The 18316-nt window shown below is 40.1% G+C and overlaps 1 protein-coding gene across 1 annotated transcript in view; it reads left to right on the forward strand.

Annotated features, from left to right (window-relative positions):
* LOC311107550 (5-hydroxytryptamine receptor 4-like) overlaps positions 1-18316 on the forward strand; it is a gene marked incomplete at both ends in the record, with an annotated part of 113030 nt that overhangs the window by 13217 nt on the left and 81497 nt on the right. Inside the window, 2 exon segments of the mRNA XM_084150057.1 lie at positions 12367-12480; positions 17508-17708. Coding sequence (XP_084006183.1) covers positions 12367-12480; positions 17508-17708 — 315 coding nt within the window.

Genomic DNA, 18316 nt, shown 5'->3' on the forward strand with positions numbered 1-18316 from the left:
TTCAAAAGCTAGAGCAAAATTTGTAGGAAGAAAACAGAAACCACTCTGCTTGTTCAGACCGCTATTGGAGGTTACTCACGCAACCGCAGTTCTGTGAACTAGGCGGGACATTCACTCGCCAACATTTTTTATGTGTGTGTTTTGTTGGGGCAGGCCAAACCAAACGTCCTCCCCAGTTGGGTCAGCCCTTTTATAGATTATGCAAAGGAATGTTTGTTGGATGATTATCCATGTTTTTTTCCCATAATTGCTATTTAGCAATTAATGACATGATTATCCATCCAGAGTAATTTCTTGCAGCCACATACATAGGGCGACCATCATACATGCATGTTCAATATGGTCTCTCTGGTTACACTCAGATAAGTAAAGGATAATAATAATAATAATAATATGCCATTTAGCAGACGCTTTTATCCAAAGCGACTTACAGTCATGCGTGCATACATTTTTGTGTATGGGTGGTCCCGGGGATCGAACCCACTACCTTGGCGTTACACTACCCCTAATCAACGAGGGGCTATGCATTCTGTGGAAAATAATGCACGACGTGGAAGAGAGTGCCACAACACACAGCGCATAAATTATTTGTTGGTAGAAATGTGATCAACATCCACTGAAGTGCTAGCAAATTTACTAGATAGCTACAGTAGTTCCCTTCAATACAGTAGTTGGGTCATTCCAACAATTAGGTGCCTTCTGAGTAGTGTAAACTTTTGTTTCACTTCATTTTAACATTCTGTCATAAAGAGCACATGTTCAACTTAATAAAATAACATATTTTCCCATCTCAAGAGATTAAAGAAAAAATTGTCCATAGTAAGTGCCAAATAAAGTAACAGGGTTGACGACTTCATCTTACATCATCCATAAATCCCCCTGTGACATGGGGAATTGAAGCTTGTGTGTGCAACAGGGAGGGGCAATTGAATGCAAGTTTCACAAAAAAATTGAAATTGTTAAATCATTTCAAGCCTGTCAAGGTACGGGTAAGAGGGTTGATGTGTTATGCTTGACCCGCTCAGTTTTCCACCACAAAACAATAGAAATTGGCCAAAAAGAGTGAGATGCAGAGTAGGTGAACGGATGATCTCTGCATGTGTGGTTCCCACTGTGAAGCATGGAGGAGGAGGTGTGATGGTGTGGGTGTGCTTTGCTAGTGACACTGTCTGTGATTTATTTAGAATTCAAGGCACACTTAATCAGCATGGCTACCACAGCATTCTGCAGCGATACGCCATTTCATCTGGTTTGCGCTTAGTGGGACTATCATTAGTTTTTCAACAGGAGAATCACCCAAAACACACCTTGAGGCTGTGTAAGGGCTATTTGACCTAGGAGAGTGATGGAGTGCTGCATCAGATGACCTGGCCTCCACAATCACCCGACCTCAACCCAGTTGAGATGGTTTGGGATGAGTTGGACCTCAGAGTGAAGGAAAAGCAGCCAACAAGTGCTCAGCATATGTGGGAACTCCTTCAAAACTGTTGGACAAGCATTCCTCATGAAGCTGGTTGAGAGAATGCCAAGAGTGTGCAAAGCTGTTATCCAGGCAAAGAGTGGCTACTTTGAAGAATCTCAAATATAAAATATATTTTGATTTGTTTAACACTTTTTTGGTTACTACGTTATTCAATATGTGTTATTTCATAGTTTTGATGTCTTCACTATTATTCTACAATGTAGAAAATAGTAAAAATAAAGAAAAACCTTTGAATGAGTAGGTGTGTCCAAACTTTTGACTGGAACTGTACTTTAAATGGAAATGGAATTGGTTAGATGAGTGTGATTATTCACAAAAATTGCTAATTTGAAAGTCAATTAGCAGGATTGTGAAAGAGAATGTGTTTCTATTATCCAGATAACATCTCTGAGTCTTTTAATATAATATGGATTGTCGTTAGAGGCCAGGTACATGTGGAGTCAATCAGGAGACTGAGTTCCACAGTAAACGACAGGTCAGTGGGGACAACACACCCAGTTCAGTTTCCATTTCACTATATGCTTGAACTGTTTGATTGAGACAACCACTAAGCACATTATCCCATTTTAAAAGGACAAATGGAAGGTGCTATTTTACCTCTGTCTGCCCTTTGCCAAGGTGAAGATGTACCCAAGGAACTGAAAGGTAGCCCTTGTCTTAGACATGGCATATCTGGCCAATCTCTAGGAGGAAATCACTCACTAGCTCTAAATCTTACGTGCCCCAACAATGCAGAGAGAAAAATTGAACAATTATAGAAATAATTATAACACGAAGAATAAATACACAATGAGTAACAATAACTTGGCTATATACACAGGGTACCAGTACCGAGTCGATGTGCAGGGGTGAGAGGTAACTGAGGTAGATATGTAAATACAGTATAGGTAGTGGTAAAATGACTAGGCAACAGAATAGATCATAAATAGTAGCAGCAGCATATGTGGGTCAATGCAGATAGTCCGGGTAGCTATTTGGTTAACTATTTAGCTATTTGGTTAACTTATGGCTTGGGGGTAGAATATGTTCAGGGTCCTGTTGGTTCCAGACTTGGTGCATCGGTACCGCTTGGCGTGCGGTAGCAGAGAGAACAGGCTATGACTTGGGTGGCTGGAGTCTTTGACCATTTTTAGGGCCTTCCTCTGACACCGCCTGGTATAGAGGTCCTGGATGGCAGGGAGCTCGGCCCCAGTGATGTACTGGGCCGTATGCACTAACCTCTGTAGCTCCTTACGGTCGGACGCCGAGCAGTTGCCAGACCAAGTGGTGATGCAGCCAGTCAAGATGCTCTCAATGGTGCAGCTGTATATCTTTTTGAGGATCTGAGGGCCCATGCCACATCTTTTCAGCCTCATGAGGGGAAAGAGGCATTGTCGTGACTTCTTCACATCTGTGTCGGTGTGTGTGGACCATGTTAATTCCTTAGTTATGTGGACACGAGGAACTTGAAGCTCTCGACTGCTCCACTAGATGTGGATGTGGGCGTGCTTGGCCCTCCGTTTCCTGTAGTCCACGATCAGCTCCTTTGTCTTGCTGATGTTGAAGGATAGGTTGTTGTCCTGGCACCACACTGCCAGGTCACTGACCTTCTCCCTATAGACTGTCTCATCGTCGTCAGTGATCAGGCCTACCAGCGTTGTGTCGTCAGCAAACTTAATAGTGAGTATAGGACGGGACTAAGCACGCGTGTTGAGGGTCAGCGTGGTGGATGTGATGTTGCTTACCCTCAACACTTGGTGCGGCCTTTCCAGGATCCAGTTGCAGAGGGAGGTGTTTAGTGATGAGCTTGGAGGGTGTTGAACGCTGAACTTTAGTCGATGAACAGCATTCTCACATAGGTCTTCCTCTTGTCCAGGTTGGAGAGGGCAGCGTGAAAATCAATCACGTGAAAATAAAATGTTCAGGTTCAGAACTGAAAAAGCGTGTGCGAGCAAGGAGGCCTACAAACCTGACTCAGTTACACCAGCTCTGTCAGGAGGAATGGGCCAAAATTCACCCAACTTATTGTGGGAAGCTTGTGGAAGGCTACCCAAAATGTTTGACCCTCAACACGCGTGGGTTAGAAGTTTATATACACTCAATTAGTATTTGGTAGCATTGCCTTTAAATTGTTTAATTTGGGTCAAACATTTTGGGTAGCCTTCCACAAGCTTCCCACAATAAGTTGGGTGAATTTAGGCCCATTCCTCCTGACAGAGCTGGTGTAACTGAGTCAGGTTTGTAGGCCTCCTTGCTCGCACACGCTTTTTCAGTTCTGCCCACAAATTTTCTATAGGATTGAGGTCAGGGCTTTGTGATGGCCACTCCAATACCTTGACGTTGTTGTCCTTAAGCCATTTTGCCACAACTTTGGAAGTATGCTAGGGGTCATTGTCCATTTGGAAGACACATTTGCGACCAAGCTTTAACTTCCTGACTGATGTCTTGAGATATATCCACATAATTTTCCTTCCTCATGATGCCATCTATTTTGTGAGTGCACCAGTCCCTCCTGCAGCAAAGCACCCACACAGCATGATGCTGCCACCCCCGTGCTTCACGGTTGGGATGGTGTTCTTCGGCTTGCAAGTCACCCCCTTTTTCCTCCAAACATAATGATGGTCATTATGGCCAAACAGTTCTATTTTTGTTTCATCAGACCAGAGGACATTTCTCCAAAAAGTACGATTTTTTCCCCTATGTACAGTTGCAAACCGTAGTCTGGCTTTTTTATGGCAGTTTTGGAGCAGTGGCTTCTTCCTTGCTGAGCGACCTTTCAGGTTATGTCGATATAGGACTTGTTTTAATGTGGATATAGATACTTTTGTACCTGTTTCCTCCAGCATCTTCACAAGGTCCTTTGCTGTTGTTCTGGGATTGATTTGCACTTTTCGCACCAAAGTACGTTCATATCTAAGAGACAGAACGCGTCTCCTTCCTGAGCGGGATGACAGCTGCGTGGTCCCATGGTGTTTATACTTGCGTACTATTGTTTGTACAGATGAACGTGGTACCTTCAGGCGTTTGGAAACTGCTCCCAAGGATGAACCAGACTTGTGGAGGTCTACAATTTTTTTCTGAGGTCTTGGCTGATTTCTTTTGATTTTCCCATGATGTCAAGCAAAGAGGCACTGAGTTTGAAGGTAGGCCTTGAAATACATCCACAGGTACACCTCCAATTGACTCAAATGATGTCAATTAGCCTATCAGAAGCTTCTAAAGCCATGACATTTTCCAAGCTGTTTAAAGGCACAGTCAACTTAGTGTATGTAAACTTCTGACCCACTGGAATTGTGATACAGTGAATTATAAGTGAAATAATCTGTCTGTGAACAATTGTTGGAAAAATGACTTGTGTCATGCACAAAGTAGATGTCCTAACCGACTTGCCAAAACTATAGTTTGTTAACAAGAAGTTTGTGGAGTGGTTGAAAAACGAGTTTTAATGACTCCAACCTAAGTATTTGTAAACTTCCGACTTCAACTGTATGTCTGGTTCATGATGTTGAGCTGCAGACTGGGTGCCAGATAGCCCAGGAATAGAGGCAGAATGTATGTGGATAATACCTGTAAAAAGACAGGTGCAGGTGCAGCATTGGATTGGTGAGGTCTTTCTTGCATTGTTCAGTTAATAAAGTACACTCTTAGAAAAGAAGGCGCTACCTTGAACCATGAAGGGTTCTTCAATTGTCCCCATAGGAGAACCCTCTGAAAATAACTGGAACCCTTTCACTAATATGAGGTTCTACGTGGAACCCTTTCACCACTAAAATGTTCTAAGTAGAACCTTTTTCACCACAAAAGGGTTCTACCTGGAACCAAAAAGGGTTCTCCTTTGGGGACAAATTATGAAGCTTTTCTTTCTAAGAGTGTAGCCAAAGTCTTCATGATTCACAATATCAAACAAGCAGTGTTGAAAGGCAATTCATACTGGTCTTTGACAGTGGTGATCATAGATGTGATTTCACAAGAATGTCAAGCATAGAAGGGATAAAAGAATGTATCACTGACACTGTCTACACACTGCGCTGTTACTGCCATATTACCTCTGTCCATTATGCCATTGTAAAGCCCTGCTCTATTGCATGCTGCTGCTTTCACTGCTGCTACTCATGAAACTGGATGATATCGCTGAGGAATGGTCATCATCATCATTGTCAATCATCATCACCATCATCATTTATATTGATTACAGTAGAGGTGATGTGTATTTTGATACAGTGCTGATACGTTTGGCAAAACATCATCAATGTGAAGTATGCATGTATCTAATGTGAACAAATTAACTGTGTGCAGTGAGTATAAGGTTGGTGTGAAATGGAATAGCGTGGCATAGTCTGAATTCAGTTGGTAATTCTATCTGGAAAAAAAGAACAAAACAATACAAGACAGAAAATTGAAGGCTTTTCTGATTAAAAAGCATGTCAATCATCTTTTCAGCTTTAGCGCTAATTCAGTTTCACCCTAAAGGAGCTCTTTGTCCACTGGGAGTGAAGGAAGTCACATTCACAGACAGTTTAAATGAGGAGCAATCAAATCCCACCCCAGGTGCAAGCCATTTGCAGATTTCCTTTCTATTACATGCTATTCCATAAACAGGATAAGGCAAATAAATGATTGATAATTGCAAGGAAATAAATGTATTAACAAGAATAGGTTGTATATGATTGGTGGAGGTCAGCTCAATTGACCTAGCCTATTTAGTTTAACTGAATGATGGAAGTGTTTATGTGAGTGTTTATGTGTAAACTGTCAGAATTATGGTTGACTCTAGGATGTGTCATAATGAGAGTATTTTCTTACGAATTCTGTTCCTCTAATTATTATGCTCAACATTAACATTTAAATCTTTCAAAAGCATTAGCATTTTTTGTAATTTGTATTATACAGATACAGATGACATATATATAGATATATATTACAGGATACAGATGTTTCCCTCTAGACAGAATTGCTGAAGTGCTCTCGTCACAACAAATATCTAATTGCATAGTCAGTCACATTCTCCTCACAGAAAGTAGGGATCAGATCTAGTTTGACAGACTCTGTCCAGTCTGTCTGTGAGACAGCTACAGCTCTTTTGTTGCTGAGAATTTTCCTGCACAGCATGAAATGCAAACTTTTAGTGTATTCAAGGTTTAAAAAGGCTTCTAAAGTTATTAATTTCCTTGATTACCCTAACGAAAAATGTATCAACCCTACAAAAATGTTTCATGAATTATAATCCACATAATAATTCACATTTCCTGTTACTGCAGGATTGTTTTCCTGCTGTAGCAAACTGGATCAAATTAAGATCCTACATATGTAGCTAGTTTTAGTGTCTGGCGTGATGAAGTACAAGAGGTTGATTATCTCAGTCACAGTTCATTAGTTTTAACCACCATGCCTGCCACACTTTGCAGATAGAAAAACATCCTTGTCACATGTCTGCTATGCCATTTTATGTGGCCGTATGGTGGGCCAGAAGCCCTGTGAGCCTGAATAGACTCTTTGTCAACTGTCTTTAGAGAAAACAGGACTAACAGAGTGGAAAATTATTTATAATTGTATGCCAACGTCTTGTCCTGTGTCCTGCCCTTTTGTTGCATCTGTATGAAGAAATATGAATCAAATTTCAATGCGTCCCAAATGGTCAAAAGTAGTGCACTATGTAGGGAATAGGGTCACATTTGGAATGTAGACTAACGTCCTGTCCAGAACATTTAAACATCCATAATAACAGAGACTGACATGAATTGGATCACTTCTAGTAATTGATGCAAGATGTCAATCTATCTTTTAACTTTGAGGGCTAATTTCAAGTATCTCAAGTCATATCTTATACTGTATTTTTGAATATTCCCATTTGGCTGCCAGGGCTTGAAATCTGAACAAGCAGTGATGTTATTGGACTGTTTTATCATTTCCTAGACCTAGATATAACTCTCTTTTTCATCTGTATGAAGTGATGATATAAAGAAATAAAGTGTATCTTGCAAACTTGACATTTGCAATCATAACACTAAGCAAATAAACAGGAAGTTGCAATAAACTCTTATTAAAAGCTTTCTGCTGACCTATAGTAACCTCTGTCTATAAGCTTTTTTTCTATCAAATGTTTTGACTGAATCTCTCATTTAAATTCTTAACCTTTGTTTTTTTCATGAGCCAGAGGTTTAATATTTTCATCTAGAAAACTGCATAGCAATATACCTCTCCAAAGTCAGAACCATGCATTTTGATACATTTGCTCTGGTGTGCTTTACACTTTTCAACCAGATTATATTTCATGCATTCATTGTTTTCTCCCCTCCTAAACGATTTTTGCCTGAAAAATCTGTTTCACAAGAGGTAAAGATAACAATAGGATTAACACTTGTCTGAAGCATTCTCCATTACTTCAATGCGTGAACATAAATGTGCCATAAGAGGCAAATATAAGTAGCAGTAGTCTCATAGAAAGGCCCTTTTTGAAAATCTAATAATCATTGGGACTAAAATAACATAGGCTGCCTGGGGCCACTTCAATTAAAATCACAGCCAAGGTACACTTTCAACTTTCAACTGACTTTCTAAACAACAAATTCTGTGTTACAATAAATATAGGATTGAGTCCAACTATTGACTATAGCTATAAATACATGACTCTATTGTAAATGCAAGATTACTATTTTATGTGTTTTTGTTTGTCAATGTCTGTGACCACCCAGATAACAACACTCCTGAAAATGAACAAAAAATGTTTTAGAGGAATATAGCTTGGCTTATAGCTAGCGTTGACATACATTATTCCTGACATGTTGAGAAATCTCCCGGTATGAGTAAACAGGGTAGTGATACCTTCTGATAGTTTGTCTAGCAGTCTTTCTGCTTGGTTCATGTTGAAATAAGCACTTACCCTAATGCTTTGATTTATTCACTTCAGTTATATTTCAGTTATTATACACCACTCTCTGCTTAAATGCACTTTACTTTACAGCTTTTAAGCTTATTGAGGAGAACATACTGCACTCAATTTTCTCCACGTCACTCTGCATAGTCTGTTTTTGTGGTTCTGACCACATTTTGACACTGTTGATTGTAGTGATGAGCGATTGAATATTTGGAGCAGACAGACAGACAGACACTTTGGAGTACAAAATAGGTTGCTAGGACACTCCTGCTGAGAGGGACCACTAATAAAATGTTCATGTCTAGATAGCTATTGTTTATAATAAACCATTTGCATGGAGGACTCCAGCACGGCCAAGGGGCTATTTGTGGTTTGATAGGCCTGTGAAAGGGACAGCATTCTCCAATATAAACTGAATCATCGTGTCATGAATATTAGTAACACCTCTGGCTTAGGTGTGTTTATAATAAATAAATATGCAAAGTACCATATTGCGGTTGATTGTGACAGGTTTTGTAATTGTAGCCATGTAGCAGATGAAACTACTGGGCTGGTGTGTTCACTGAGCCTTAGGTCATCTGTCTTGGAGTTGGAGCGTTGATTGAGCCTGTTGCTCACTGATTGCCTGTTATTGATAGCTCAATTGTACGGCTAAGGGTCAAATGTTTCAGATGTCATCACACACATGTAGATGCATCATGGTAAATATGAGGGAGTTTGAGTTGGACTTCTTTACAATGGGACTTCATTCATGGCGTCATATAAATTGCAGTTAGAATATCTGAACTACATTTAAACTTGAAATCAAACACTTACTAAACAATACTTGTATTGTTAGAAGTTGATACAGTGAGGGAAAAAAGTATTTGATCTCCTGCTGATTTTGTACGTTTGCCCACTGACAAAGAAATGATCAGTCTATATTTTTAATGGTAGGTTTATTTGAACAGTGAGAGACAGAATAACAACAACAAAATCCAGAAAAACGCATGTCAAAAATGTTATAAATTGATTTGCATTTTAATGAGGGAAATAAGTATTTGACCCCTCTGCAAAACATGACTTAGTACTTGGTGGCAAAACCCTTGTTGGCAATCACAGAGGTCAGATGTTTCTTGTAGTTGGCCACCAGGTTTGCACACATCTCAGGAGGGATTTTGTCCCACTCCTCTTTGCAGATCTTCTCCAAGTCATTAAGGTTTCGAGGCTGACGTTTGGCAACTCAAACCTTCAGCTCCCTCCACAGATTTTCTATGGGATTAAGGTCTGGAGACTGGCTAGGCCACTCCTTTGTTGCCTTGGCCGTGTGTTTTGGGTCATTGTCATGCTGGAATACCCATCCACGACCCATTTTCAATGCCCTGGCTGAGGGAAGGAGGTTCTCACCCAAGATTTGACGGTACATGGCCCCGTCCATTGTCCCTTTGATGCGGTGTAGTTGTCCTGTCCCCTTAGCAGAAAAACACCCCCAAAGCATAATGTTTCCACCTCCATGTTTGACGGTGGGGATGGTGTTCTTGGGGTCATAGGCAGCATTCCTCCTCCTCCAAACACGGCGAGTTGAGTTGATGCCAAAGAGCTCGATTTTGGTCTCATCTGACCACAACATTTTCACCCAGTTCTCCTCTGAATCATTCAGATGTTCATTGGCAAACTTCAGACGGGCATGTATATGTGCTTTCTTGAGCAGGGGGACCTTGCGGGCGCTGCAGGATTTCAGTCCTTCACGGCGTAGTGTGTTACCAATTGTTTTCTTGGTGACTATGGTCCCAGCTGCCTTGAGATCATTGACAAGATCCTCCTGTGTAGTTCTGGGCTGATTCCTTACCGTTCTCATGATCATTGCAACTCCACGAGGTGAGATCTTGCATGGAGCCCCAGGCCGAGGGAGATTGAAAGGTCTTTTGTGTTTCTTCCGATTGCGAATAATCGCACCAACTGTTGTCACCTTCTCACCAAGCTGCTATGCGATGGTCTTGTAGCCCATTCCAGCCTTGTGTAGGGCTACAATCTTGTCCCTGACATCCTTGGAGAGCTCTTTGGTCTTGGCCATGGTGGCGAGTTTGGAATCTGATTGATTGATTGCTTCTGTGGACTGGTGTCTTTTATACAGGTAACAAACTGAGATTAGGAGCACTCCTTTTAAGAGTGTGCTCCTAATCTCAGCTCGTTACCTGTATAAAGACACCTGGGAGCCAGAAATCTTTCTGATTGAGAGGGGGTCAAACACTTATTTCCCTCATTAAAATGCAAATCAATTTATAACATTTTTGACATGCGTTTTTCTGGATCTTTTTGTTGTTATTCTGTCTCTCACTGTTCAAATAAACCTACCATTAAAATTATAGACTGATCATTTCTTTGTCAGTGGGCAAACGTACAAAATCAGCAGGGGATCAAATACTTTTTTCCCTCACTGTAGATGACAAAGCTATCACAAGAAAGGCAGTATTATTTGTCTGCTCTCAATGTCAACTAAATGTAATAAAAACAATTTAAATGACTACAGTACATGAAAGTGAATTGTCGTCAGGGAGAGGTCGAATACATTTTTACAACAAATCCTAGATGACAATAAATGTGTTACATGTTGAGTTGGCATCTTTCTCCATCTCTAATTGCTAGAGGAGGTGGATGCTGAGTAACTGTCAGAACTCACAGTGTTTCTGATTAGAACATACCTGTAGGAGCTGACATCAAAGGAATGTTTCATCTTTGAGAAATTACATTTCCTTTTAAACTTGCTGGGATGCTGTGAGCATACCTATTTGGGAAGTAGCTACATTAAGTATTTGGTGATAGTCAAATTCTTATAGGCCCAGTGCAAGCAAAAACTAGATTTTTCTGTGTTTTATATATATTTCCACACTATGAGACTGGAATAATACTGTGAAATTGTGAAAATTGTGAAAATGCCCGTTTAGTGTAAGAGCTGTTTGAAAAGACCGCTTGGAATTTCCGCCTGTTTTGGTGAGATTGAGTTTTGGCCTGCCTAGTGACATCACCAGGTGGTATATTAGTTAATCGACCAATAAGAAAGAGAGTTTCAAACCTCTCTGCCAATAACAGCTAGTTTTCAGTTTTCCCCTCCCCACTCAGACCACTCCCAGACAGTCCTAGAACATTTCTTGCTTGAGAAATTGTTCTTTGCTAAGAAGGTATTTTTGTTTCTTTTTGACCATTTTAATTGAAAACAATCACAGTAAGGTACTTTATCGTTACCCAGAAACTATTTAATATTGAGATAAAAACGGCTGCATTGGATCTTTAAGTGAGGTAGCTCTAGATTTTAGACTTGAGGTAACTTCAGGTCAAATAAAGTAACATAGCGAAGGCAGCAAAAAAGTCTGATCTGAGACATACAATGAAAATATAAAGTTTGTAGTATAGCTGGGTTGATACATGTATTCTATTATTTTCTGTATAAACTCCCAGGGGCAACAACTGTAGTAGTGACTTATTGTGTGGATACTTTAGGCTGACTGTATAACCTGGAGTGTGAAAACTACAAGTATCAGGGGATTACAGTAATGTATTAAATATATCAAACATTCACAACCATACAAATCATTTTAAGGACTTTAAATAATTGTTGTGACAGATACTTACCTTTAAATATCACACACGACACATTAGCCAGGATTTTGGCAGTGTTGTCTGGACAATGCCTGCATACAAATTCATGTTACCAAGGGGACAGAACCAATTTTAGTTTCTCCAATCATCATGTAACATTTAGTTGGATCATTAACAGTAGACTGCAATTCTGAACAAATATGTTCCTTCAACTCACTGTATAAATGAAAGTGGTAAAACAAACTTTTTCTCTTAACAGGTGACTATAATATCAGTGATGTTTTAATAATTCGGAATGTGTTCTTTCACCAGACTAATTTGTCCAGTTGACATTTAGGTATACTCAGACAGGGAAGGTTATTACATGGAAATAACTTTCCAATCAGTTATTACTTCATGGCTTGTTATTGATATGTTCACTGAGTGGTTGTCCTCTCTCTTGTCGTAACCACAGCAACAGCATGCCGAAGAGGATTGCTCTCATCTGCTTCCTTTCCCTGGTGATGCTCATGAGCGTCCTGGGGAACCTCCTGGTCATGACAGCTGTCTGCAAGGACCGCCAGCTCAGGTTAGTCTATCCTTACGTTCTGCCCTCTGTCTGTCTGTCTCTGTTTCTCTCTCTCTCTCTCTCTCTCTCTCTCTCTCTCTCTCTCTCTCTCTCTCTCTCTCTCTCTCTCTCTCTCTCTCTCTCTCTCTCTCTCTCTCGCAAATGTACTCTTCTGTTTAGCATCTTATCACCTGGTTGCACTACACACAGCCTAAGTCAGCCCTGATTTGAATGATCCTGCTCTGAGAGTATTATGCAGTAATTATTTTGTCAATTAAAAGAGCGCCTCCTACTGAGTGGTCTATTGTGATCCCAGTCCCTTGGTGGTTGAGTTACTAGCATGGCATGTGAAAGGCTATCTGATAACCTAGGGATAGTATCATCTCTCAGCACTCCTGATGGGAAGATACAATAGTACTTTTCACTGTTTACACAATCATGCACGCACGCACGCACACACACGTGCGCACACACACACACACACACACACACACACACACATACACACACACACTCAGGAAATGACAGCACGAGGAGGGTTTCTAGGTAGTGTTAACTTCCAATCCCTATTCATCCAAATGTTCAGCCCCAAAAACAAATCACATATCAGCAAAAAATATTGTAATCAGATTACAGATACTTTGAAAAACTAGATGTATACTTTTAAATTCAGGATGGTTGCTAAACCTACTATGCCAATTACACTGCTCCTTTCTACCCACCATGACTTCCCTGCAGCTCAGATTAATAGTGACGTGAAGCAGTACCTCTACCATAGCACATTCCCCATACCCTGAAGAATTCATCCACAATCACCAATTTACCCTGTAATAGCACACCTGTTCCAGCCATCCATAAAATGAGAGCTGTCGTAAGACGGCTTAGCCATAATGGGAGACATTGTGCAGCTGGAGGCAAAGCAACAGAGCCACAGAGCCAGCCTTATATTTGGTCAACTTCTGAAAGTTGATTACCAAAATGGAAAACTGGAGATGGCCTTATTGACATTGACACATTGCGCTAATTCAAATCATCATCATGTCTCTCTCTCTCTCTCTCTCTCTCGTTTTTTTTTATTGCTAACAAGCATTGTTCAATACTGTGGATACATGTGCAAAACACTAAATACAGTTATCAAAACAACATGCAACTTGGCAATGCACATCCATGTCTCAAAAGCAAATCTTTCTACCAAATGAAAGCTAACAGTCTCTCAGGACATGCACACTTTGTCATTCATAGTATCATGACCTACAAAACTCTAAAAACACCTACCACTTGAAAATGTGTCAATTTGTCTTTAATATCATATTTTTTTAGATGGACCAACAGTCATTTTTACAAAAGAAGTGTGGCAAACCTGTACTGTATAGAATGTTCTGCAAGATATGTAAAGAAATAAAGCAGAAAGGCTGAAATATGCTTCAATACAATTTACTGTATTTTTGCAAATTACTGTATTTTGCTTTTTGCAATTCCAAAATACACAAAAATAAATAATTCCAGTACTGTTAAACAAACAAAAAGTGTATACACACTATGAATATGCATAGCATATTGTCCAAATGAAACAGATATATAACAATGCTAGTCAACCCTGTCTGCTGCATTGGGCCACAAGTTCTCATCCACATCACACCGTATGGCCTCTCGCGCAATACACATGGGAAATAATCTCTTTGCATGCCTGATCCATCCCTGGCAATCTTCTGCAGAGATATCCAGGCATTCTGCATTCATTGCATCCAAGAGTGACATTTGATCATGTGGATGGTGGTCATAAACTTTCCACCTCCATGAGGAAAATAATTATTCTATGGGGTTGAGGAAGGGAGAGTAAGGGGGGAGGAAAAGTGACACCATCCTGGGATGGGCTGCAAACCACTGTGACTGTATGGGAGTGGTAAAATGCCACATTGTCCCATACAATCACCCAGGTTTCCATATTTCTTCTGACTTGCCCTCTTTCTTCACCTGGCAAAAGCCTTCCATAGAGGTCATCCATGAATGAAATGAGGCGCTCTGTGTTGTATGGCCCAATTAGTGGTTTATGTAACAGCAATCCTTCAGAGGATATTGCAGCACACATTGTGATGTTGGAACCCCTCTGCCCCGGGACATTCACTGTTGCTCTTTTCCCAATCACATTCCTTCCACGTCGGCGTGTTTTGGCCATGTTAAAACCAGCCTCATCCACAAAGACGAACATGTGGGGTGTTGGCCTGGCTTCAAGCTCCATGACACTCTAAAATATTGTAAATCCACAGGGCAACATAACAGTTATTCTATAACAGTAGTTTACATTACAGTATACTGTAACTGAAATCACTGCTGAATGTGCAGTGCTCTGGTGGGTTTTGTTTACAGTAAAAACAGTACTGTATTACAGGATATAGACATCTTACCTGGACATATTGGTACCGGAGTTCCTTGACACGATCAGAGTTCCTCTCAAAGGGAACAGTGCTGATCATGCTGATATGATGCTTTGTCAAGACTCTAGCAATGGCTGTCGTGCTTACACTTTCAACATTTTGAAATGTATTATTGTCTGCCAACACTCTCTCTTGAATTTCTCAGAGTTTTATGACATTGTTGCTAATGACCATGTCAACAATTACAGCTTCCTGCTGAGCAGAGAAAATCCTACCTCTCCCCCCTCCATTTGTAACCGTTGGGTCCTAAAACATAAATAAAATTACACTCAAGTGGTTCGGAGAGCTTTTGGTCGATTTACTACTCTACAGTAATATTCAGTACAGTTAGATGCCCATGCAGAATGCATATCTTACCTGTTAGTTTGCTGGAAGGTTCTTATAATAGATGACACAGTTGAGCGTTGCCAATTTGGCTGCACTCTGAGACCAGCATCTCTCATTGATAGACCATGATTGACAACATGATCAATGATTGTAGCCCTAATCTCATCTGACACTACAACTCTGGGTCTTCCCCTCAGTCGTCTTCCACCACGGATACGTAATCCTCTGCCTCTCCCGGCAACTCTTCCACCTCTGTAAGCCACTACACGATCTCTGGCTGGGTCCATGTTTATGTAAAATATATTCCAAAGATGTCCCCTTTTGTAGAGATGGTAATGACATAAAAATGGAAAACACCGGGGTAGGTCTTCAGTTATGTAATGTAGAATGAAAATTAGCTGTGAATAATTAAGAGTTATTATTATTATTTTTATTTTAGAATTTATATTTTGCTTTTACTGTAGCAATGTAAAAAATTGCAGTCTAATTCAATTTTCAGTAGCTTTTGAACTTGAGTTTAACAGTTTTTATAAGGGTATCTTAACATTTGCAAAATGGTCTGTAGATACATAGAATTTTGTTGGTAAATGTGTTTTTGTGAGACAAGTATTTATGTAATTTGAAAGATGTTGTCATTGAATGCATTTTGTGTCAAAGCAATGACAAATGATCCACAGGTTGCCACATAGAGTGTTGTTGTGATAACTGTATTTAGAGTTTTGTACATGTATCCGCAGTATTGAACAATGCTTGTTAGCAATCGAAAGAAAACTGTAATTAGGCTTCAGTTCAGTGGTGAACCCAGTGGCGATAAGATGATATCGATTTTTATGTAAAAAAAGTATTTATTTGCATCACTGCAAATATGATCTTACATTCTTTAGATAGTACATTCAGATTTGAATGAAAGACAGTATTTCTGCACTGCATGAAAGCATGTTGATAACAGATAGCTGGTAAACAGCATTTATGGCATGTTCTGGTTAAATGACAACGTGATTTGACAGCCGTTAGCCGTTCTCAGGCAGCTATTTTTAGCCGAGCGGGCTCTGAGTGGTTGCCTCACCCAGAGTTTTATTTGTCATTAATGGAGTGCCCTTGGCCCTGGTCTTTCTCAAACAGACTGAGAAGAGGGATGCCACCACACCAGTGGCTGATCACATCTCTGATTCATTCTCTCTCTCTCTCTCTCTCTCTCTCTCTCTCTCTCTCTCTCTCTCTCTCTCTCTCTCTCTCTCTCTCTCTCTCTCTCTCTCTCTCTCTCTCTCTCTCTCTCTCTCTCTCTCATGTAATCTCTTTCACTCTCTCCTTAAGTCTCTCACACCTTATGTTTCCCTTACAAAAACACACGTCAAATTTGCATTTTCACATGTTTTTACATGTTGAACTTAAATTTCACACTTGAAACCATATTTTCACATGTATTCAATTTAGAGTTCACAAGTTAACTCCACCTTTTCACGTGAGAAAACTAAAATGTTTTCATGTGAAAATCGGATATGCAGTTTCCGTGGAATTGCAAGTTCACGTGAAAATCAATCACATGTGAAAACAAAATGTTCAGGTTCACATTGAAGAAAACTCCACGTGATAATCTCACTTTCAAAAGTGGAATTGCATTTTCACATGTGAAAGTTATTCACATACGAAACTGCAAATTATATTTTTACATGTGATTGTTTTTCACATGTGAACTTACAATTCCACATATGAAAATGAAAATCTAATTTGCAGTTTCACATGTAAGAAAACGTTCACATGTGGAATTGCAAGTTCACGTGAAAATAATCACATAACAAAAATTGTCATAGGTAAGAAAACTGTGAAAATCTAACTTTCGCAAGTTTTTTTTCATGTTTTTTTTGTAAGGGCTTCTCTTGCTCTCTCTCTCACTCTCCTTATGTGTCTCTCTCTCTCAATCTCATTCAGTTTTTACCAATATTTACTGCAAGGTGGAGATTAAAAATATTTATAGTGAAAGCATATTAATATGGCAAATGTGTTGTCATGTGTAACAGACAATTCAAACAATGAAATAGTTTAGTGCATACCTCAGTACATACTCACATACAAAAGCCTATACAATTGTATGTTTATATGCATTTACCCCTAGTAGACAGTCTGTTCTGTTCTTTTCAGTGTGTTCTGAATTATTTATTATTTGTCCACAGCATACCTTTATCATACACTCTACCATATGATACACCTATGCTGCTTCAAGTAAACAATGGAAATCATCTTTAGACATATAGCCAATAAGATACCTCTCACTCGATTCTCTCCCAGGAAAATCAAGACCAACTACTTCATAGTATCGCTGGCCTTTGCAGACCTGATGGTGTCAGTGCTGGTGATGCCGTTTGGTGCCATCGAACTGATCCACCAGAACTGGATTTATGGAGAAACCTTCTGCCTGGTCCGGACATCTCTAGATGTACTGTTGACAACAGCCTCCATATTACACCTATGTTGCATAGCTTTGGACAGGTAAGCACCACTGCTCAACACCTGGCTTGGAAAGATGCTTCCAAGTCAACATGAAGTCAGTAGATATAGTATTTAGTATCGTACTAACAGTATCAAACCATCAACACATTTTACCATCCTATTTTATGAACTGACTTACTTATGGCACTTCCTGTAATTGACTTCATCAAGATATTGAGGACTACTGTATGAGATATTTAAACAGTTGTATGATAGTGTGATAAGTCTGATATGCTGGGCTTACATACACTATATGACCAAAAATATGTGGACACCTGCTCGTCAAAAATCTCAATCCAAAATCATGGGCATTAATATGGAGTTGGTCCCCCCTTTGCTGCTATAACAGCTTCCACTCTTCTGAGAAGGCTTTCCACTAGATGTTGGAACATTGCTGCGGGGACTTGCTTCCATTCAGTCACAAGAGCATTAGTGAGGTTGGGCACTGATGTTGGGTGATTAGGCCTGGCTCGCAGTCAGCGGTTCAATTCATCCCAAAGGTGTTCGATGGGGTTGAGGTCAGGGCTCTGTGCAGGCCAGTCAAGTTCTCCAGTCAAGTTGGCACTATGCATTGAGGCAGGTAACGTTCTCCTGGCATCCGCCAAAGC

This window comes from Coregonus lavaretus, assembly GCF_964263955.1.
Source record: "Coregonus lavaretus genome assembly, chromosome: 32".
Classification (NCBI taxonomy): domain Eukaryota; kingdom Metazoa; phylum Chordata; class Actinopteri; order Salmoniformes; family Salmonidae; genus Coregonus; species Coregonus lavaretus.